The sequence below is a fragment of the Schistocerca gregaria genome, chromosome 4, assembly GCF_023897955.1.
Source record: "Schistocerca gregaria isolate iqSchGreg1 chromosome 4, iqSchGreg1.2, whole genome shotgun sequence".
NCBI classification, from domain to species: domain Eukaryota; kingdom Metazoa; phylum Arthropoda; class Insecta; order Orthoptera; family Acrididae; genus Schistocerca; species Schistocerca gregaria.
In genome coordinates this window covers 720,987,127-721,012,181 of record NC_064923.1, presented here as the reverse complement: position 1 = coordinate 721,012,181, position 25,055 = coordinate 720,987,127, and the positions used below count along the sequence as shown (strand labels likewise).

General features: G+C 40.8%; 1 protein-coding gene across 1 annotated transcript in view; it reads right to left on the bottom strand.

Moving 5' to 3' along the window:
- Window positions 1–24,795, bottom strand: part of LOC126365815 (cilia- and flagella-associated protein 157-like) — a 157,142-nt gene extending 132,347 nt beyond the window's left edge. Inside the window, exons 1-2 of the mRNA XM_050008406.1 lie at window positions 24,752–24,795; window positions 18,424–18,603 (exon numbers count right to left, since the gene is read on the bottom strand). Of these exons, the coding sequence (XP_049864363.1) occupies window positions 18,424–18,557 (134 nt within the window). The 5' untranslated portion in view covers window positions 18,558–18,603; window positions 24,752–24,795. The remainder of the gene's footprint in view (window positions 1–18,423; window positions 18,604–24,751) is intronic.
- Window positions 24,796–25,055: the final 260 nt, after the last annotated feature.

Sequence of the window (25,055 nt, the reverse complement as noted above, 5' to 3'; positions counted from 1 at the left end):
CTGTTCTCCAGTCAACTTCTCTCAGCCACCTTCACTGTCTCCTCTGTGGGTAAGGGAAGCACCATGCTCTTGGCTGTCGCCTCAGCCACAGCTATCCTGTGTGCATCAAGAAGGCTTCACCATCTCCATCCAAAGGTAAAAGGAGTGCAGCGAAAGGTTGAACCCGATAGTTTCTGCATGTAGCCGCTCTGTCAGATGCCTGCAGCCAATGCATCTCCACTTCACTATGGCTGCCACTGCAATAACGAGGGTGCCACAATCACTGGACAAGGTTGGCAGTAGCATGCATATGTAAGCCACATGACACCGGCCAATTTCCCAGTATTCATATACCAGGAAACCTATGTAGGATTGTTGCAATTCTTGACTGGTGTTAATCTGGCCTCTCCATGATGAGTCTCCAAATACAGAACATTGGAACCATGACAACAGTAGTGCAACCACTGATTGTGACTGCAACCGATTCTGACCTTACCTACTGCAGTGATGCCAATTGTGACAAATAACTAAGTACTCTCCCTGGTACTTTCATGAAACTTGACTGCATAAGTGACATTTCTTCTAATAGATCAGACAATCTTTATGTTCTTTTCAGTGAGAAACTTTTTTTCTTGTTCATATTCTTGTTCGTTTCTCTGTAGAAATAAAGTTGCATTGTTCGTTGCTATCTGGGCATCTTCTTGCTTTCTGTGTGCACCATCCCATAATGGGACAATTTAAAAGACGAGTCCCCAGGATTTAAAATGCATCATGCACTGAGATAAAATCACAACTGTGACTAAAGATGGATATTGTTTATTTTACAAAAACTAATACGTCTCCAGGCCAGATGGAACCCCAATTGTCATGAATCTCTCACCGAGCACAAAGACCTAATATCCTTAACATTAGTTTCCTGCGGAATTCTTGAACATATTCTCATTTTGAATACAGTAGATTTCTTTGGAACAGAAAAGCTTCTGACCACAAATCAGCAAGAATTTAGAAAGCATCAGTCTTGGTAAACTCAGGTTGTCCTTTTCTCACATATTATCTGCTGAACCATGGATGGAGAGCAACAGACAAATTCAATTTTCCTAGGTTTTCAGAAAAGTTTGACATGGTGCCCCACTGTCGACTGTTATTGAAGTTAAGAGCCTGAATAGATTCCCAGATATCGGGTGGCTCAAAGATTAGGCAAGGTCAGTATCAGGAGTAAACCAGGGAAGTGTGACAGGATCACTCTTATTCTCCATATACATAAACGATCCAATGGATGGGGTGGGCAACAATCTGCAGCTGTTTGTTGGTGATGCTATGGTGTTTGGGAAGGTGTCATTGTTGAGTGACTGGCAGCTAGCACTAAATGTAGAAAAATGTAAGTTAATGTGGACGAGTAGGGAAAACAGTCCCATAGTGTTTGAATACAGCATTAGTAGTGTGCTGCTTGACACACACAAAGAAATGGAACAAGCAGATAAGGAGGGTAGTAGGGAAAGTGAATGGTCAACTTTGATTTATTGGCAGAATTTTTGAAAACTGTGGTTCATCTGTAAAGGAGGCCACTTATAGAACACTAGTGTGAGCCATACTTGAATACTGCTTGAGTGTTTGGCAAACCCTGGAGGGTAGATGATGTTCTTTCCGAGGAACACTGTTAGGAAATTTAGAGAACTGGTATTTGATGTTGATTGCAGAATCACTCTACTGCCAATGACACATCATATTCCGTACACTAAGGAAGGAACCTGTAATACAGGAAGTAATCAACATAATCAGGACAGGGCAATTGGTTTACGCATTGCACTGCTTTAACATATGCCACAGATAGTAGAACAGGTTCCTTGGGGCAGATGACAGAAAACACAGAATGCCCCCCAAGCCAGTGAGCTGGTAGCACTTACTCGACCAGAACCAACTCATGAATTGTTACCAGAAGAGGGATGACAAGATATGAAAGACGAAATATAAGGGGAATAGTAATGGAATAAATTTTTAATTGTAACATGGACAAACAAGGGAGTGATATATCTTAATTCCCATAAATTTGTAGCACTTCTGAAAAAGAAGTTGTGTGGAACTCTACCACAACAGACAGGTATAACAATAAAAAAAGGAGAAACAAGTTTAATATTTACTATTGAACACAAACTATGCTGTTGGTTACTAATTTAAGATTGGGATGTATTATTAGGACTTGATTGGTTATTAAACTGTAATGTTACATTAAATTTTGATAATGAAACCATTAAGTGGGAAGAGAATGGAGAGAAAATACAAGTAGTTAGGGGTAGCACACTTAATTTATAGTTATCACAGTTATTAATTGAGGCTACATGATCAACACAATCAAAGTAAATCATAATGTAAAGTTATATAATACACAATTACGTAATTAACAATATTTGGTAAATCAGGCTTACTTATTATGATGCTCCAGAAATTCACAAGTTGGAGGAAATATTCAACCTTTTAAAAGGGGTCTACAGAATCCCTTCATTTAGCTTAATATATCATTCATATAATCTTTTTAAAGAATGGAAAATCCAGGATGGAATGTAACAATATTATGAAAAGGAAAGTAGCTACTCACAATATAGCAGAGATGCTGAGTCGTAGAGAGGCACAACAAAAAGACTGTCACAAATAAGCTTTTGGTCAGCAAGGCCTTTGTCAGAAATAGACCACACACACACACACACACACACACACACACACACACACACACACAGGCGCACGCATATGCAACTCACACACACGACTGCAGTCTCTGGCATCTGAAACCAAATTGTGAGCAGCAGCAGCAACAGTGTATGATGGGAGTGGTGACTGGGTGGGGATAAGGAAGAGGCTGGGGAGGGGAGGGTGGGGGATAGTAGGGTAGGGGTGAGGGACAGTGAATTGCTGCTGGAGAATGTGCAGAGACAAGGTGGACAGAAGGAGGGCAACTATGTGCAGTCAGGAGATTAGACGGTGGGCAGGGGACAGGTGGGGGGTGGGAGTGGGGGTAATGAAAAAGGATAAAGTAAAAAGACTGAGTGCTTTGGTGGAATGAGGGCTGTGTAGTGATGGAATGGGAATAAGGAAGGGGCTGGATGGATGAGGAAAATGACTAACAAAGGTTGGAGCCAGGAGAGTTACAGGAACATAGGATATACTGTGGGAAAAGTTCCCACCTGCACAATGCAGAAAAGCTGGTGTTGGTGGACAGGATCTATATGGCACAGGCTGTGAAGCATTAGGTGAAAAGAAGGATGTCATGTTGGGCAGCATGCTCAGCAACAAGGTGGTCCACTTGTTTCTTGGCCACAGTTTGTTGGTGGCCATTCATGCAGACAGACAGCTTAATGGCTTGTTGATTGTCATGCCCACATAGAATGCATGCATCACAGTGGTTGCAGCTCAGCTTGTAGATTGCATGACTTGTTTCACAGGTAGCCCTGCCTTTGATGAGATAGGTGATGTTTGTGACTGGACTGGAGTAAGTGGTGGTGGGAGGATGTATAGGACAGGTGTTGCATCTAAGTCCATTTCAGAGATATGAGCCATGAGGTAAGGGGTTTGGAGCAGGTGTTGTTTAGGGATGGACGAGTATATTGTATAGGTCAGTGGATGGCAGAATACTTTGATGGGAGGGGTGGGAAGGATATTGGGCAGAACATTTCTCATTTCAGGCATGAGGTAGTCAAAACTCAGGTAGAGAGTGTAATTCAGTTGCGCCAGTCCTGGGTCGTCCTGAGTTATGAAGGTAATGTTCCTCTGTGACTGGTAAGTCTTTGGGAGGTGATAGGAGACTGGAAAGATAAGGAATGGGAGATTTGGTTTTGTACAAGGTTGAGAGGATTATTACAGTCAGTGATAACTTCAGTGAGCCCCTCAGTGTATTTTGAGCGGGGCTGCTCATCATTGCAGATGCGATGACCATGGGTGGCTAGGCTCTATGGAAAGGACTTCTTGGTACAAAATGGGTGCCAGCTTCGAAGTGGAAGTATTGCTGGTGTTTAGTAGGTTTGGTATGGACAGAGGTACTGAAGTAGCCATCTTTGATATGGAGGTCAACATATAGGAAGGTGACTTGTTGGGTTGAGTATTGATAGCTGAAGCAAATGGGGAAGAAGCTGTTGAGTTTCTGGAGAAATGTGGATAGGGTGTCCTCATCCTCGATCCAGATTGCAAGATGTCATCAGTGAATCTGAACCAGCTGAGGGGTTTAGGATTCTGGGAGTTTAGGAAGGATTTCTCTACATGGCTCATGAATAGGTTGGCATAGGATGGTGCCATGTGGGTGCCCATAGCCATATTCCAGATTTGTTATAGGTAATGCCTTCAAAGGAGAAGTAATTGTGGGTAAGGTCTTGGTGACTAGGAAGGAGGTTGCTGGTTTGGAATCCATCAGGCATTGGGAAAGCTAGTGTTCAATAGCAGTAAGGCCATGAGCATTAGGGATGTTAGTGTAAAGGGGTGGGCATCAATAGTGATGAGCAGGGCACCTTGTGGTAAAGGGACAAGAACTGTGGAGAGTCGGTGGAGGAAATGGTTGGTATCTTTCATATGGGAGGGTAGATTCCGGGTAATAGGTTAAAGGTGTTGGTCTACGAGAGCAGAGATTCTCTCATTGGGGGCACATTAACCAGCCACAATGTGGCATCCTGGTGATTGGGTTTATGGACTTCAGAAAGCATACAGAAGGTAGGAGAGTGGAGAGTGGTAGGAGTCAGCAGAGAGATGGACTCCGGGGAGAGGTTCTGGGATGGGCCTAAGGATTTGAGAAGTGACTGCTGGATTTCTGGAATGGGGTCACTGTGGCAAAGTTTGCAGAATGACAGCTGGTGGAGTCCTTGTGCTAGGTAATCCTTGCAGCTCAAAACAAAACACTGGTGCAGCCCTTGTCCACAGGTAGGGTTATGAGGTTGGTATCAATTTTTTAGATGGTGGTTGGTTGTTTTGGGCAAGGAGACCAGACAGCGAGGTCATCTGTCTCATCGGATTAGGGAAAGATGGGGAAGGAAGTCGGCCATGCCCTTTGAAAGGAACCATCCCGACATTTGCCTAGAGCGATTTAGGGAAATCACGGAAAATCTAAATGAGGATGGCCGGACGCGGGATTGAACCATTGTCCTCCCGAATGTGAGTCCAGTGTCTAACCACTGCGCCACCTCGCTCAGTTTTTAGATGGTGGACTGCATTTCTTTCTGTGGATGTAAATTTAGTTTGGATGTTGAGTGATTTGGGGAATGATAGTGAGGCAAGGTTCGAGGTTAAGAAATTCTGCATACTCTACACCCTTCTCACTTCCTACTCCTGCTTTAGAGTACTGCTGTCCACCACTTCTACAACAAGCTCCAAACCTCCCCCATGGCCCCTCATACCTGACAAACTGTGTCTCGCAGACCTGCTACATTTACCCCACCCACTAAAACTCTCTCTCACCACCACACAAAATCCAGAACATAAACAGATCTGAAACACAGTCATGAAACTTTACTCCAGAAGCCTTAGCAGCACAGAAATATCATTCTTTTCCAAAGGCCTCACCTTTTGTCTCATTCCCAAATTTAATCATGCAGGACTTGTTAAAGCCCTTTCTCCCCTTCTCCAGGTCCCTACATTAGCAACACTTTTTTGCCACCAACCCTACCAATCAGACTCAACAAAAGACATTGTTGAACCCTGCCTGACTCACTTCACTCCTCCATCCAACTGTGATACACACCCACTTCTCCCAAATCACACCCTGTTAACTTGAAATCCACCTCAAAGATGGCTACGTCATACATCTGTCCTTATCAAACCTATTAACCACCACCAATACCTCCACTTCGACAGCTGCCACCCATCCCATACCAAGAAGTCCCTTCAATACAGCCTAGACACCCATGGTTGCCACATCTACAGTGACAAGCAGTCCCTCTCAAAGTATACTGAGTGTCTCACTGAAGCCTTCATAGGCCATAATTATCCTCCCATCCTTGTACAAAAACAAATCTCCCATGCCTTATCTTTTCAGTCTCCCACAACCTCCCAAAGTCTCACCAACTGGCCACAGAGGAGCAGTCTCATCGTAACTCAACACCACCCAGGACTGGAACAAATGAATTACATTCTCCACCAAGGTTTCAACAACCTCTTATCATGCCCTGAAATCAGAAATGTCCTGCCCAATATCCTTCCCACCCTTCCCACCAAACCTACACAAAACACTCATCCATCCCTACAAAACACCTGCTCCCAACCCCTTACCTCATGGCTCATATCCCTGCAATAGACCTAAATGCAAGACCTGTCCCATACATCCTCACACCACCACCTACTCCAGTCCAGTCACAAACATTACCTATCTCGTCAAAGGCAGGCCTACTTGTGAAACCAGTCATGCGATCTACAGGCTAAGCTGCAACCCCTGTGCTGCATTCTATGTGGGCAAGTCAACCAACAAGCTGCCTGTTTACATGAATGGCCAAGAAACAAGTGGACCAACCTGTTGCTGAGCACACTGTCCAACAAGACATCCTTTGTTTCAATTACTACTTCACAGCCTGTGCCATATGGATCCTCCCCACCAACAACATCTTTTCTGAACTGTGCAGGTGGGTACTCTCTCTGTAATATATCCTACGTTCCAATAACCCTCCTCACTTCAACCTTTGTTAGTCATTGTCCTAATCCATCCACCCCCTTGTCGCCACATTCCAGGAACGCACTCAGTCTTTTTATTTCTCTCCTTCTCTGCTACCCCCACCCCTCCCACCTATCCCCTGCCCTCCATCTAACCTCTCTCCATCTCATCGCTGTGTGCTCCCCAGCAGCACTTCACTGTCCCCCGCCCCTACCTTGCTATCCTTCCCCTTCCCACCCCAGCCTCCTTGTTACCCTCACCCAGTTGCCACTCCCACTGTGCACTGCTGCTTGCAGTGTGGCTTCAGCTGCCAGAGACTGCATCCATGTGTGTGTGTGTGTGTGTGTGTGTGTGTGTGTGTGTGTGTGTGTGAGTGATCTATTTTTGACAAAGGGCTTGTTGGTTGAAAGTTTATTTGTGACAGTCTTTTTGTTTTGCCATCTGCGACTCAGCATCTCCGCTATATGGTCAGTATCATCTTTCCTTTACAAAATATGGACAATCTTTTTCTGGATTCTGCATGTTTTCTATTAAAAAAATTGAGAAATTCACCAAAAACCTAATTCTTTATGTCAGTAGCGACTGTATACTGCCATGGCACATTGTAGCCATTGACAAGCAGCTTGTATGATTTTCTTCACTACGTGATCTAATTGAAATATTAGAGGCTTCTGCAAAGAGTACTGATGTTGTATCAGTTCTTTTACTGGCCAAGCCATTTACATACAGCAGAATTCAGCATTGTGGGACTCTGTACTCAACTTTCTTCTCATTATTGTAAAAACTAGAAATTCCGTACATCTCACTATCTTTGTATGTTTTTTGATTATGGTGCTTTGTCATTAAAGTCTTATTACATGCAAAACCAATGTTGCAGACCTGGTTACAGTGGCTTCATTTGGGTCTATTAGTGTGTTTTTGCTGTCCAGGGTCACATATTTTGCCATGAGTACTCTCTGAGTATGGACCTGCTTCTGTCTGCTGCTTCTTGCAGCATGTTTCATGACTGGTAGTCATTTGCAAATGAGAACACTTTGATGTTATTAATTAAAGTTCAGAGAGAAGAAATGGAAGTTTTGAAGTTTGACAGTGACATTAAAATTCTCTCAGAACTGGTAAAGGATCAGTGGAACAGAATGAGCAGTCTTTACAAGATGTAATAAGACGAACATCAACAAAAGTAGGTTATGGACTGTATTCAAATAAAATTAGATGAAGTAAAGGATCAGATTAGCAATTGAAAAAATATAAGTACCAAATGAGTTTTATATTTGGGTACTAAAGTAACTAATGGTGGCAAATTAGGAAGTATTAGAAACAAAGACTAGCAACTGCAAGAAAAGCTTTCCTGAAAAAGAGGAATTTCTTAACATGAATATAAATTTAAGTGTATTTATCTGGAGTTTAGCTTTGTGTGGAAGTTAAATATAGACAATAAACAGTTCAGACAAGAAGAAAATAGAAGCTTTTGAAATATGGTGTACAGAAGAATGCTGAAGATTAGATGAGCAGATTGAATAATAAATGAGGAAGTACTGAATCAAATGAGGGGAAAAAGATGTTACGCCACAACTTGACAAAGAGAAGGAACTGGCTGAGGCATCAAGTAATTGTCAATTTAATAGCAGAGGGAAATGTGAGGTTTAAAAATTGTAGAGGAAGAGCAAGATTTGAATCTATTTTAAGCAGGTTCAAATGGTTGTAAGTTGTAACAGTTACACACAGGTGAAGAGGCTTTTACAGGACAGACTAGCATGGGGAGCTGCATGAATCTAACTTTTGGACTGAAGAGCATGATAACAAACAACATTCTTAATTTGCAAATTTATCTACTGAGAACTGAACTTAGTTTTACTTGATCCTACAGGATTACATTGCATACAGTAAATGCATGTGGAATATAGGACACATCAAAAGCAGAAAACATTTAATATCACTTTCCTATGCAGCAACCATTTTGATTAGACTCTGCAACATCAATGACTGTAAGAAACAATACATGTAACTTTAATTTAGTACATAATCTTTAACACTGCAAAACTCCTCTTCCACCAGATAGTCTTTGAGCTTACTTGAAAAGTTGGTGTCATATATACTGTAATGCAGGGTTTTAGGCAGACTTCCTAATAGTTTGGTACCTGAGAAATGAAGTCCTTTTTCAAGTTTATCAGTTGGTAGGTTGGCCTCCATATATTGCTCATCCTCCATATGTTCTGAGTATTGTATTTGCAATCCAGTCTGAACTATCTTTTATTATGTATGTTACTGTTTTATATATGTACAGAGCTGTTTTATATATGAACAACGCTGTAAAAGTTAAGATGCCTAGATTTTTGAAACAGTTTCTGTATGTTTCAGACGTCATTTTTCAAATGATCCTAATTGATTTTTTATGTTGTGTGAACACTGTGTGGCTGCATAAGTAATCGATAAATAAAGACAGTCACTGAAAGAGTGAAATATGTATTATGCTTTATATCATTGTCTCTATCTTACCACATTTGTCTTAGTTTCACTCAATTGATACTCTGTATTGCCTCATGTTTCATGTATCTTCAAGTGAGCTGTAACAAACTGTCGAGCAATGGAAACTTCAGGATGAAATAACAATAGTATTTTGAAACAGATAGATTGCTACTCACCATATAGGGGAGACATTAAGTCACAGACTGGCACAACGAAAAGACTGCTACGCATTTAAGCTTTCAGCCAACAGGCCTTCTTCTGAATTCACACACACACAGACACACACACACACACACACACACACACACACGTCTCCAGCCAGTGGCCAGACTGTAGACTGAAACTGCATCTGATGGGGACAGCAATCTGGTGGTTGGTGTGGGTAACGAGGAGACATGGGGCAAAAAGGGGGAGGAATAGCAGGGAAGGGGCAGGGGAAGGTGTGGTGCTGCTTGTGGGAGTATGCAGGGATGTGGTGGGGACAGGATAGGGCTGCTATCTGCAGACAGGAGCTTACACTGCAGGGAGAATTCTCACCTGCACACTTCAGAAAAGCTGGTGTTGGTAGGAAGGATCCAGATGGCACAGGCTGTGAATCCGTCATTGAAATGAAGAATGTTGTTTTGGTCAGAATTTTCAGCAACTGGGTGGTCCAGCTGTCTCTTGGCCACAGTTTGCTGTTGGTCATTCATGCAGACAGATAGCTTGTTAGTCATCCTGCCCATTTAGAAACCAGCACAATGATTGCAGCTTAGTTTGTAGATCACATGACCAATTTCACACATAACCATTCCTTTGATGTGATAGGAGATGTTTGTTATAGGACTGGACTAGGTGGTGGTGTGAGGATGAATGGGACAGGTCTTGCATCTAGGTCTATTGCTGATGCAAGGGGTTGGTAGCAGGGTAAGAGTAGGGATGCTACAACAGCCAGACCTGTGGTTTAAAATGCTTCTGACAACATTAATCCACAATAACAGTACATATTTGCTGATAGAGTGAAATATCACAATTTATTATTGTTCACTTGCAAGTACATAAAACATGAGACACTAAAGAGAACCAGCAACATGGGAGTATGATGAAAGAGAGAAGACAAAGAAACAATACACAAGATATAAATAAAACAGAAAGAAACTTCCACATGGGAAAAATATATTAAAAACAAAGATTCCAAGACTTACCAAGCAGGAAAGCGCCGGCAGACAGGCACATGAACAAAACACACAAACACACACACAGAATTACGAGCTTTCGCAACTGGCAGTTGCTTCGTCAGGAAAGAGGGAAGGAGAGGGAAAAATGAAAGGATGTGGGTTTTAAGGGAGAGGTTAAGGAGTCATTCCAATCCCGGGAGCGGAAAGACTTCCCTTAGGGGAAAAAAAGGACAGGTGTACACTCGCACACACACACACATATCCATCCGCACATACACAGACACAAGCAGACATATTTAAAGGCAAAGAGTTAAGGGCAGAGATGTCAGTCGAGGCGGAAGTACAGAGGCAAAGAAGTTGTTGAAAGACAGGTGAGGTATGAGCGGCGGCAACTTGAAATTAGCGGAGGTTGAGGCCTGGCGGATATCGAGAAGAGAGGATATACTGAAGGGCGAGTTCCCATCTCCGGAGTTCGGATAGGTTGGTGTTGGTGGGAAGTATCCAGATAACTCGGACGGTGTAACACTGTGCCAAGATGTGCTGGCCATGCATCAAGGCATGTTTAGCCACAGGGTGATCCTCATTACCAACAAACACTGTCTGCCTGTGTCCATTCATGTGAATGGACAGTTTGTTGCTGGTCATTCCCACATAGAAAGCATCACAGTGCAGGCAGGTCAGTTGGTAAATCACGTGGGTGCTTTCACATGTGGCTCTCCCTTTGATCGTGTACACCTTCCGGGTTACAGGACTGGAGTAGGTGGTGGAGGGAGGGTGCATAGGACAGGTTTTACACCGGGGGAGGTTGCAAGGGTAGGAGCCAGAGGGTAGGGGAGGTGGTTTGGGGATTTCATAGGGATGAACCAAGAGGTTACGAAGGTTAGGTGGACGGCGGAAAGACACTCTTGGTGGAGTGGGGAGGATTTCATGAAGGATGGATCTCATTTTGGGGCAGGATTTTAGGAAGTCGTATCCCTGCTGGAGAGCCACATTCAAGGTCTGATCCAGTCCCGGGAAGTATTCTGTTACAAGTGGGGCACTTTTGGGGTTCTTCTGTGAGAGGTTCTGGGTTTGAGGGGATGAGGAAGTGGCTCTGGTTATCTGCTTCTATACCAGGTTGGGAGGGTAGTTGCGGGATGCGAAAGCTGTTTTCAGGTTGTTGGTGTAATGGTCAAGGGATTCAGGACTGGAGCAGATTCGTTTGCCACGAAGGCCTAGGCTGTAGGGAAGGGACCGTTTGATATGGAATGGGTGGCAGCTGTCATAATGGAGGTACTGTTGCTTGTTGGTGGGTTTGATGTGGATGGATGTGTGCAGCTGGCCATTGGACAGATGGAGGTCAACGTCTAGGAAAGTGGCATGGGATTTGGAGTAGGACCAGGTGAATCTGATGGAACCAAAGGAGTTGAGGTTGGAGAGGAAATTCTGGAGTAGTTCTTCACTGTGAGTCCAGATCATGAAGATGTCATCAATAAATCTGTACCAAACTTTGGGTTGGCAGGCTTGGGTAACCAAGAAGGCTTCCTCTAAGCGACCCATAAATAGGTTGGCATACGAGGGGGCCATCCTGGTACCCATGGCTGTTCCCTTTAATTGTTGGTATGTCTGGCCTTCAAAAGTGAAGAAGTTGTGGGTCAGGATGAAGCTGGCTAAGGTGACGAGGAAAGAGGTTTTAGGTAGGGTGGCAGGTGATTGGCGTGAAAGGAAGTGCTCCATTGCAGCGAGGCCCTGGACGTGCGGGATATTTGTGTAAAGGGAAGTGGCATCAATGGTTACCAGGATGGTTTCTGGGGGTAACAGACTGGGTACGGATTCCAGGCGTTCGAGAAAGTGGTTGGTGTCTTTGATGAAGGATGGGAGACTGCATGTAATGGGTTGAAGGTGTTGATCTACGTAGGCAGAGATACGTTCTGTGGGGGCTTGGTAACCAGCTACAATGGGGCGGCCAGGATGTTTGGGTTTGTGAATTTTAGGAAGTAGGTAGAAGGTAGGAGTGTGAGGTGACGGTGGGGTGAGGAGTTTGATGGAGTCAGGTGAAAGGTTTTGTAGGGGGCCTAGGGTTCTGAGGATTCCTTGAAGCTCCGCCTGGACATCAGGAATGGGATTACTTCGGCAAACTTTGTATGTAGAGTTGTCTGAAAGCTGATGCAGTCCCTCAGCCACATACTCCCGACGATCAAGTACCACAGTCGTGGAACCCTTGTCAGCCGGAAGAATGATGATGGATCGGTCAGCCTTCAGATCACAGATAGCCTGGGATTCGGCTGTGGTGATGTTGGGAGTAGGATTAAGGTTTTTCAAGAAAGATTGAGAGGCAAGGCTGGAAGTGAGAAATTCCTGGAAGGTTTGGAGAGGGTGATTTTGAGGAGGAGGAGGAGGTGGGTCCCGCTGTGATGGAGGACGGAACTGTTGCAGGCAGGGTTCAATTTGGATAGTGTCTTGGGGAGTTGGATCATTAGGAGTGGGATCAGGATTGTTTTTCTTCGTGGCAAAGTGATATTTCCAGCAGAGACTACGAGTGTAGGACAGTAAATCCTTGACAAGGGCAGTTTGGTTGAACCTGGGAGTGGGGCTGAAGGTGAGGCCTTTGGATAGGACAGAGGTTTCGGATTGGGAGAGGGGTTTGGAGGAAAGGTTAACTACTGAATTGGGGTGTTGTGGTTCCAGATTGTGTTGACTAGAATTTTGAGGTGTTGGGGGGAGTGGAGCTGGAAGTGGGAGATTGAGTAGATGGGAGAGACTGGGTCTGCGTGCAATGAGAGGAGGTTGAGGTTTGTTGGAAAGGTTGTGGAGGGTGAGTGAGTTGCCTTTCCGGAGGTGGGAAACCAGGAGATTGGATAGTTTTTTGAGGTGGAGGGTGGCATGTTGTTCTAATTTGCGGTTGGCCTGTAGGAGGATGCTATGTACAGCCGGTGTGGATGTGGGAGAGGAAAGATTGAGGACTTTGATTTGGGATAGGAGTTGACGGGTGTGTTCATTGGCCGAGTCGATGTATAGGTGAAGGATTAGGCGGGTGAGGGCTATGGATTGTGCTGTTTGGAACTGGTATAAATACTGATGGAAAGAAGGATTGCAGCCAGAGATGGGAACTTTAAGTGTGAGGCCTTTGGGAGTAATGCCAAATGTCAGACAAGCCTGAGTAAATAAAATATGGGAGCGTAATCTGGCTAGGGTGAAGGCATGTTTGCGGAGGGAATGTAAATAAAATTTAGTGGTGTCGTTGTAGGGATGTTGTGAGGTTGACATGGTATTGGTAGGTGGAAAGGGTAATATGAGGTTAAAGTGAAAGTAAAGAGAGATTTATATAGGGAGAGATAAAGGTGTGAAAAAAGTCGAAAAAGTGTTGGTTTGAGATGAGCTATGTTGATCATGTGCTGAACTTAGGTTGGTGAACAACAATGGGTGCAAAGGTTGGGTAGTTATGTTGTCTCCAGATCACGTTAAAGGGTGGGGAAATTCAAGAAAATTTCGAGAAATTCAAGAAAATTTCGACAAAAAAAGTTTTTCGAAAAAAGTTTCGAAAAAATAATTTGCGAAAAAATAAAATTCGAAAAAAATTTTCGAATAAAATCTCGAAGAATATGTGTGTAAATGTATTCAAAGGACTGGTTATGTACTGGCAGGTTATGATAATGAGGCTAACAATTGTTTGATGAAGAAATAATAACGTGTAAACCTGTGGGAAGCTGCTAAAAAATGATCGGTTTGGTGGGAAAAACGGGAATGGAAATAAAACGAAAGTTGTTGGGAAAAAAACTGAGATGGTTGTGTAATGGGTGAAAGGAACTGAAGCTGTGAAATAGTATTCACGAGTTTACACGAAATGTTTGTAAACTTGGAACAATGGATTTTATAGCAGCGGTTATGTTGAAAGCGTTGACAATTTTAGGTTATGGTTTGGAAGTAAATTACGTATTATTGAGTATAATTAGGCAGGATAAAATGTATGGTAGATTACGGAAAAATGGAAGATGAATACAAAGTGGAACTTCTTGTACAAACGAAATAGAAAGTAAGACGATAGAGAAGATTTCGAAATGCAACAGAGACAATAACAAACGTAATTGTTTAGTCATTATCTTTACTCCTCAATTAATTTTGTTTCACAACTCTTTTTGTTTCGTGAATGTTTGAGTTTCCCCACACAGTCACGCCATACTGGTTCACAAAGCCAATGTTATATTGTGCACAGAAGCTGTTTGCTGCATATTTTAAATAGCTGATTCATTAAGAATATGGTGCAGTTGTGTTTGTTACAGATGGAATGCGGTTTTGTGTGTTGTTTTCAGTACCTTACTACTCTTCATTTTTGGACCATTTCTTTCCATTTTTAAGTTCTCTGTCACAGTTATGTAATTATCATAGAGTAAGTTTGATATTTCTCTACTAACTGTAACCACTGTGTTCTTTACTTTCATTGACCTGATCCAGTGTTTTTCTAGTTCCATATTTTTCCTTTCTCTCAGTATTAATTATGTTCCAAGCTGCATTTATCTGCAATTTTGAGTTCAAAAGGTGGTGTTAATTGAGCTTGTTTTTGTCTCTCTCTCATTGTTTTCCTGTGCATCTTGTGTAATGTTATACAGTTTTCAGCGTTTCCCATCCATTTCAGTTTGTACAGCTTCATAAGCTGTTCTAATATTTCACAGGTAGTCCAGTGTGTTTGATCTTGCAGCCTCTTTTTTCTCTTTACCATGGGATATGCTACATTAAAATGATATTTAATTGCAGTAATAAATACATCATACTTTTCATTTACATTCTGTATCTTTAAGATTTCATTCCAGTAGCAACCATTCACAAACAGAAATTATTTCAGGTTTTTTTTTCAGTTACCATCATCTCATCTCTGATAGTTTCTTGACCATTGTAGCCGGCTCTGCCAGCAGTGTGCATATCTTTTTTGAGCTGATTATGGTCGACTTTTGACATATTTTTTTAAAAAATAAAAATGTTAGTATAACTTTTAATGTGGATTGACCCGTGCAGCTGACTTAAATTATCTGACAAATGTCAAATCTGTTGATGTATGTTTGATTCATTTCTTCTCTACTCATAGTTGTCCACCAGGCAGTGCAAAACCTGACAGCATTATGGTTATGACATCCTCAACTGCTTCATTCACAAAATTTAAGGAGTGCCATCTCCCCAACATGGTAGCTATCTCTCTTTCAACTTCTCAGCAGTATGCATGGTTTCTTTTATTCATTTGTTTTTCCATGACATTGAGTCATTCTGCTACATGCACTCTCCTAACTAAAATGAATATCAGTTGCCATTATGGGTTGCTAATGTAATAAATGTTGGAAGCTATTCTGAAGGAACAGTTTCGTTATGATTAATCACAGCTGAAACTGAATTTAAATGCAGAACTGTGGTGTTTAATATAGTCATTCTAGACTCATGAGTGTATTTAAATTTTTACTTTCTCAGTATGCTAGTAGCTTAATATGAAATTGATTCTCTAGGAGTTGATACCATAAGGATTACATAATTTTTCTAAAGAAAACTGCACACAATTTGTTAACTGTCTAACCACTGAAAGCTGGACAGATGTGAGATCATAATCAAGTGCAAATAATGCATATAATACCTTCTCTTCTATATTCATGTCACAATTTGAAATGTATTTCCCTAAGAAGTTAGTGAGGTCCAAGTCTTCAGAACAAAAAGCATACAAACCTTGGATAACTATAAGCATTAGGATTTCCAGTGTACCATGAAAAGACTGAACCAAGAAATTAAAACTTGCTTAGATCCACAGTTTGTAGATTATGTAAAAACATACAGAAAAATATACTGAAAGGCAATAGCAAAGGCAAACTTGCTATATAATGATAACTTAATCAGTAACTCAGACAACAAACCACAAACTATATGGGACATTGTGAGGAATGAAACTACTACCTTGGGAGAAGAGGAAGATATAATACTCAAAAGCAGTGAAAATTGCAATATAGAAAAGAATGAAATGGCAAGCTATATTAATAACTATTTTTTAAATGTACCACATTCACTAAACTTAATCTTCACAAAACAAAAAATAATACATGCTCCAAGGGTTGCCTGCAGCATGAATATTCCTTCAACAAATGAACAGGAAGTAATTAGAGTGATTAGAAGCTTAAAACCAAAAGTGGCAGCAGGTGTTGATGAAGTACCAGTTTCAATCATAATAAGGACTGCAGTGCAGGTTGCAAAACCTTTAACACATATTGTAAATTTATCCTTTAGTGAAGGTGTATTTCCTCAGCCACTGAAGATCTCAAAAGTGAGGTCACTATTTAAAAATGGACACAGACATTAAATAGAAAACTACATTCTCATATCACTTCTTCCTGCTTCTTCCAAAATATTAGAGAAACTGATGAAATTGAGAGTCACTAGTCACCTAGACAATAATAAACTTTGGAATAGTAATCAACATGGTTTTCATGCAAAATGAAACACAGAAACTGCAGTCATAGACTAATAATAAATAATTAAAAATTTGGAGAAAAACAAAAGTGTAGTAGGAATCAATTTAGATCTATTTAAAGCTTTTGATACGGTCTGCCATGAAATCCTCCTTCATAAGCTGGAAGCAATAGGTATTAGAGGAAGAGTTAAAATGTTGTTTGAGTCATATCTCAAAAACAGATCTCAGATTGTAGAGCTCACCACTGTAAATTCAAATCAAAAAATGAGGTTAGTTTCAGAAGCAAAAGAAGTTCCTTATCTTAGGATCACCACTCTTTCTCATATATGTCAATGATTAACAGTTACAATATAATACAGCCAAAATTGTACTATATGTAGATGACACAAGTTTGATAGTGAGCGACTTTAAAAACTTATTACAGTCAACTACTGACAAAATCCTAAAACGTATTGAGACTTGGTTCAGTGCAAATAAACTTACACTCAATGCAAAGAAAACAAATTACATACAGTTTGGTAAAATGATTCAGAATGAAGATATTAATCTAGAACTGGATGACAGATTAATAGAGAGAGTGCATTTTGCAAAAGTGTTAGGAATGCATATAGATGAAGCTATGAATTGGAAACACCATGTAAAATTTCTTACACACAGACTTAACTCAGACTGCTTTGCACTGAGAGTTATCGCAAATGTTTGCACTCTAGAAGGCATCAGAATGGCATACTTCGGGTACTTCCTGTTGCCTCATTTGGAATAGTGTCTGGGCCAGTTCAAAATCTCAAAATTTAATTTGAAAAACATTTTTATTTTACAGAAACGGGCTGCTCGAATAACTACCCACAGTCCAACCCAAGCTCACTGCAGACCTCTTTTCAAAAAGTTAAGAATACTTACTCTGCCATCAGTCTATATACTTAAATGTGTGCTCTTAACCAAAGCTAATCTAAGCAATCTCCACACAAATGCAGATTGTCACAAGTATAACACAAGGAACGAGAATGATCTCCACATAGAACAAGTAAGAAGAACACGAACTCAGAAGCATGTAAGCCACACGGGCATTAAGCTCTATAGTGCACTGCCTCAGTACATTAAAGATTTAAAGGACAATACAAATTTTAAATTGGAACTTAGAAAATTTTTAATTGATAAATATTGCTACTCAATAAATGAATATCTTGAAGACCGTGAAAATGACTTTACAAACTAACCTCCAAAATTTTCTATCCTTGTTTGTTTCAGCTTTTATTATACTTTACCATCTATAGTTCTAGTCACATATTGTTACTGAGCAACAAATTACTATAAACCATTTATGTGGAAAGAAACTGTAAGTTTGCTGTCATTTGTTATAGACAATTTCATTTTGTACATTCTCTATTTTAATTTCTGTGTATGGCAAATCCAATTGTAGACCATTTCATTTCGTATAATCTGTATTGTTAATTTCTATGTATGACAAGTCCAATATCGTTTGTACGATGACACGGATGCTAAATAAATAAATAAATAAATATGCTTCCACATCTATATCTTTCTCTGCAAACCACCGTGAAATGTACAACAGAGAGTATGTCCCATAGTACCAGTTATTAGGGTTGCTTCCCATTCCATTCACGTATGGAACTTGGGAAGAATGACTGTTTCAGTGCCTCTGTGCGTGCAGTAATTATTCTAATCTTATTGTCACAATCCCCATATGAGAGATATGTGGGGCATTGTACTATATCCCTAGAGTCATCCTATAAAGCCAGCTCTTGAAACTTTGTTAACAGACTTACCTCTCAACTTTCCTTGTGAGATCGGTTATTTGAAGCTGATACAATTCCTTGTCTACCTCACTTAATTCCTCAACTACTTCTTCTTTTTCCTTTTTCTTGTTGCCTTTCTTCCCGCCTTTTCCTTTCTTCCCCATTCTTTTGCTCTCTTCTTGTCGTTTTGTTTACCTGGTCTGAAAAGCACTGAAAAAAAAATGTATTTGTCAGCAGGCCTGTAGATATAATCAGCACTGCAATTATGCTAGTACTTCTTTGAATTTGTCACTATGGATATGTAACTATGGTTGTTAAAGTCAATGTTAAACTGCATGCTCAACCAACATTCACAGAGTGAAAGCACTAAAATTTTAATTCTTTTGCATTGTGAAAGGTGGCTGCAGCTATGTTTCTAACATTTAGTTCTTTCTTGTTATTAAACAGGAGTGGGGTTCACACAACACATAAATTTCTCATTCACCATCTGGATTTCAGAATTACTATCAATGTTTTTCAGACAAACTTTTAAATTTAGTGGTAAAATAATTAGCAGCTGATGTACATTCAGTTCTTTGCAACAAAATTTGTAAGAACCTTTACACATACACATAGAAAATGAATATGTATATCATTATGTAGATGCACAAATGTTGCCAGTAACAAAATGATGTTTCTAGTATAGTTTCTCTGACCTCACAATATTCACAGTGACTTTTTGATGCATACAGAAACATTGTTGCAGAAAGTACAGATGATTTGCAGGTGAAATATCCTCTACAGTTTTAGTTCAGCCAATAGTTTAGTCAATATTTGTTTGTTTATAGAAATTATCTTGGAAACACTGTAGCCAAAGCAGGTCATCACACCTGTATGATGAAAGATGCAAGTTTAAGGCTCATCTACAAGGAAAACTACAATATTACCAGGCAAGCTGGGCTGATGTGCGGTGTTACCACAGTTGCTACAAGTTTTTGCTTGCTTCATGATAAACTTTTAGTACATTTTGTGACCAATGTGCATCATTTTGATGAAACTTTATAATGTAATAATTTTATGTATAAATCAGATAGTATTATGATCATCCAACTTGTCACTTGTGAACTACAGAAAAGTAGCAATTGTTGTGTAAATATTGGTGTGGGTAAAAGATGGTACATAGCTTCTTGATTTCTTTCACATTATCTGAGCTTTTTGATTTCTTTCACATTATCTGTATGTTATTTGATTTTCTGTACACATCATAAAGTTACCCTGTACATATATCTCTGCATTAATTATCTGTTCTGTTCTAAGTAACTGCGTGTTAAAAGATAGTTTTCTTCCTTGAAATAGTTCAAGTGTGTTTACCCCGGACTCAGTTTAAAGAGTAGAACACACTAACAACTGATTCACAGCCAGCACCTTAACTTTTACATATTTTAAAAATTCAAATTATGCAATTCCAAGTGCAAAAATATGAATCAATGGCACAAAAAATGAAGCTCAATGGACATACACTAAATAAAATTCTGTCTTTGAAATGTCTATGCACACAGATGAATAAGAAACTGAGGGGCCATGAGTACATAGGTGAGTTTCTCAGAAATCTCACTTCTGCCTGCTTTGACCTTAAAAATCTCTCTCACTGAGTTGGCTTGAGGACAGCACTGCTAGAAAGATTTGCATATATTCTTCTATGGAATAATCTTCTTGCAAACTGCATCATGCAGAAGCCTTCTCACAGTCCTTGGGAATCTTGCATTTATGTGCCACAAGATTTAAAACCTAATGGTATTTGTAGTTAGTTACAAGAATGACTTTAGAATGAATTGTGAAATTTTAACCACAGTGCTACGAGGATCACTACAAAAGAAATGCACACTATTTTTGTAAAAATACAGTTTTCATTCTGCATGTGTGAAAGTTTTACAGTGTGTAGATACATCTTTTCTTCAAACTTAGTTCAACCTGTTCCCTTGAGTGGCGCCATCACAGCATGTCTTCAAGATGGCTGCTACACTTCACGTTCGTCAGAAGTAACGTGCTGTCATAGAATTCCTGTGCTGTGAAAACGAGACTGTGGGAAACATCCACAAGAGGTTGAAAAAGGTGTATGGAAATGCTGATGTCGATCGCAGTACAGTCAGTCGGTGGACAAGCAGGTTACATGATGAAATCGGGCACAGCAATATTGAGGATTGTCCTCACAATGCAGGCATTGTACTGCACACACTCCAGAAAATGAGCAGAGAGTTAACAAATTGGTGACTGCTGACAGGCGCATCACAGTGAATGAATTGTCATGCTATGTTGGGATAGGGGAAGGAAGTGTTTGCAGAATATAGAAAGTGTTGGGGTTAAAAAAGATATGTGCCAGGTGGGTTCCCAGGATGTTGACAGTGGCTCTCAAAGAAACAAGAAAAACGATATGCAGCGAACTTTTGGGACAGTACAAGAATGGTGGAGATGAATTTCTTGGAAGAATTGTGACAGGTGATGAAACATGGATTCATCATTATTCACCAGAGATGAAGAGGCAATCAATGAAATGGCATCATGAAAATTCACCCAAGAAAAAAAATTCAAAGCTGCCCTTTCTGCTGGAAAAGTTATGGCTACGGTGTTTTTCGATTCCAAAGTACTCTTGCTTGTGGACATCATGCTAAGTGGAATCACCATAAGTTCTGATGCATGTGTGACGACACTGAAGAAACTTCAAGCTCAACTGAGTCATGTTCAACCACATTGGCAAAAGCAGGATGTTTTGCTGTTGCACGACAATGCACGGCCACATGTCAGTCAAAAAACCATGGAAGTGATCTCGGATGGACAACACTGAAGCATCTGCCTTACAGTCCTTATCTGGCTCCATATGAATATCATCTCTTTGGGAAACTGAGAGACTCTCTTCGTGGAACAAGGTTTGCAGATGATGACTCACTTGTGCACGCTGCCAAACAGCGGCTCCAACAGGTTGGTCCAGAATTTGACCATGCGGGTATACAGGTGCTGGTTCCAAGATGGTGTAAGGCAGTTGAGAGGGATAGAAATTATCTGGAGAAATGAAAATATTGTTCCTAAAGGATGTATCTACACACTGTAAAACTTTCAAACATGTAGAATAAAAGATGGATTTAAAAAAAAAAAGTAGTCTGCATTTCTTTTGGAGTGACCCTTGTAGAAGTAAAAATTGCCATATATACTTATGACTATGAAAACTAGTACTAGGAAGCATACTAAATAACGAAATTTTAATTGTCGTGTATAGTATAGTAATTAAGACAATGGAAAATCCAGGATTGAATAATAACAATATTATGAAAAGGACAGATTACTACTCACCAAACATAGGAGACACTAAGTCGCAGTCAAGCATAACACATAGACACACAAGTGTAAGTCTGGTCTCAGTGACCAGAGGCAATGGTCATGTGTGTGTGGTTTGTGCTTGTGTGAATGCGTGCATATTTTCCATTTTAGAAAAGGCCTCTTGGCTAAAAAGCTCAAATGTATAGCAGCCTTTTTGTTGTGCCTGTCTACTACACAATGTCTCCTGTGTAGAGTGGTGAGTTCCAATATAGCCTTCTCATAATATTATAGTATAATAAGAACACATAATTATCTTAAAGGTGATTTGGGGGTGTACAGGATGTGAAAGGCAATAATCAGAGCTGTTGCTTCTGGTACCAACAACTGCTCTAGCCTGTTGATAATACAGTCAAACTGAGCTTGGATGAAAAATATTACTAAACCTTTGCTGCAGAGTCCATCAATCTCAATGCATCGTGGGTGGTGATTATCGGTCTCTCAGCAACCTATGACCATGCTTCCAATGGAAGGAAGGAAAGATGATTGGGTAACATGTAGGTCATTAGAGACGGAGCACAAGCTCAAATTGTTTCAAAGATGGGAGGGAAGTTGTCTGTGGCCTTTCAAAGGAACTATTCCGGCAACTGCTTGGAGCGATTTAGGGAAGTCACAGAAAAGCTAAATCTGGATGGCCAGATGCAGATTTGAACTGTCATCCACCAGAATGCTTCCAGTAGGTGAGAGATATGGAGAACATGCTGCTAGCAGTTGAATACCCAATGTATTGATGTAGGTCAGAACAGCACAGGCAAGATGAGGTCTTGCGTTATCTTGTTGAAAGATAACATCACGGAAACCCTCTGAAGTGTAATGGCTGCTGTCCAAATAATTAGCTATGTGAACCAGAGGTGCTTGTATTGTGTCCCCAGTGGCATCCCATACTACCATACCAGGTTCTGGGCCCATATCATAATGACAAATGTTGTACGTCAATGCTTCTTCTCCTCAGAGCTTCCATAAATGGATAGATACCTCGAAATGCTATACGCAGAACTAGGACACCTCTGAAGAGACAGTGTGCTGCCACACCTGTGGCCAGTACTGTCACTGGGTACACTCCTGTTGGTGCACCATTCTCTGTTGCCACTTCAGAGAAAGCCGCTACAGTTGCTGTACTGACTGTCAATGGTGTTCCAGATATTATCACTCTCCAAGAGGGCATTTGTTTTCCTGCAAACTAACGTGGACGAACTTAATCGAATATGAGAAAAGGAAATTCATGGCATAACTTGACTAAAAGAAAGGATCAATTGATAGATGCGTAATGAGGCATCGAGAAGTCATCTATTTGGTAATGGTGGGAGGTGTAAGGAGAAAACATTGTAGAGTGAGAGTAGAACATGAATACAGCAACCTGATTCAAATGACTCTAGGTTGTAGCAGTTGAGCATGGATGAAGAGGCATGAACAGGATAGGCGATAGTCGAGACGGCATGAGAAGATTCCTGACAGCTCACAGCACTGTTGCCAGATTTCAGCTGTGAAGCGCTAACGGCTGCAGGCGAAAGCAATAACATCTACAGAGCTATGAAAACGTTATGTTGGTTAAGGTAGGTCTACCGGTACGTAGCTGCCACGCCCAGCCCACTACAACTGTCAGTGGTTAACTTAGACCGACTCAACTATAGCATACAGAGCTGCATCAAGGTTGTCTTGGGACTGAACACCACAACAACAACATTCGACAGACCCATTTTTCACACAACTCTCTCACATTTCGCAGGACGAAAGGACACCCTTCCAATTAAGTCTCTGTATGTCCATCTTTTTAGAGATGGTTGCAGGACTTGGCTGTTCGACACAGAAGGTCAAATCAAACGCCTTTCAGCCGTCTAGTTTCCAAACTTATTTTATGTGGCTACCAGTTCAGCGTTTTACTACGCCATCTTCAGGCCGCTGACCGACATGTAAGAAGATTCTACCTGACCGACTTGTAGGAAGATTCTATCTCGCATCTGCTCGATATGGGGGCCAGTAATACTGGTATTAGTAGATTTTTGCTATAGCGATCACTTCAACCATCATCTGCCGTTGGTCGGCCAGGGGCCTGAAGACTGCGTAGTAAAACGTTGAAACTAGTAACCAAATAAAATAAGTTTGGAAATTAGACGGCTGAAATGTGTTTAATTTGACGACCTTTCCAATTACGCGTCTGAACCTATCCCTCAGAGCCTCCCAGTCAACCATGCCACACGGTTTTACTTCCTTTGGTGTAGAAACTTTTCAAAAAAACCAAAGCGCAATCAGTTTCTTACGACAACTTTTAAATTTAACACATTTCTGAAACATCTCATGTAATATGTAAGTTAACTGTTGACAAGACATTAACTTTCGTCAAAAACAGGAAAATAGAGAACCTGGGCATCGACAGACAGTTCTTCACTGAGTGCCACGTAAATATCTTATTTGCTGAAATTCAATCAAACCAATTTTTTCCCACAAATCTGCCGAGCTGTGACGACATTTCCACCTTTATCTTTACAGGAATTTTTCACACTGTGTAATACTTTTCCGTGTTATCATTACTACTGCTATTATCTGTGTTACTATCTGAACACATCACTTTTTATGTACTATCTGTTTATATATGGTTTAGATTGCAAGCCTCATGATCATTTACATATGATTAGTACTGTAATAATCTGACACGTTCTACATCCTAGCGATACATTCGCATCACGGAGGCATGGAATTAGAAAGTAAATGAAGAAAAATAAATGTACATCATCAAAACCTGAGTCTTCTTCTCAGCTAAATAGAATTTTATCTTCAAACCATTATACACGCAACCAGTATTCATTACAGTAGCTACTCTTACAAAAACGGTGAGATTTATTTCGCGTAGAGTGACGGCACTGTCTTTTGTTAAAATAACTGTGCCGTCGTTTATTTTGATACATTTCTCTTATTGCAGTATGTTTTACTTATACCGATATCCTTATTTCAGTGAGTGCTTCTTGATCGCTGTTGCAATAGAGGGTACAAAAGTTAATTTTTTTTTAATTACCTTTCTTGTATGCTTGAAACTTGCTCCGATGAATGCGGTTGAATCTGCCGTCTTGTTTACCAACTAACGCACTCGCGTTCCCAAGGCGACACAGCTTTTACCTGCGAGCGAGTCGAGTGTTAAGTACGGCACGGTAGCGTGGATCGGCGACTAGTCACATTCGACATTAACTTACGCTTTGTTGAATACACTTTTCCGATAAATGTCGTGTGACTAGGGCTTCTCGTCGGGTACACCGTTCCCTGGGTGCAAGTCTTTCGATTTGACGCCACTTCGGCGACTTAGGGCGCCAAGGGGGATGAAA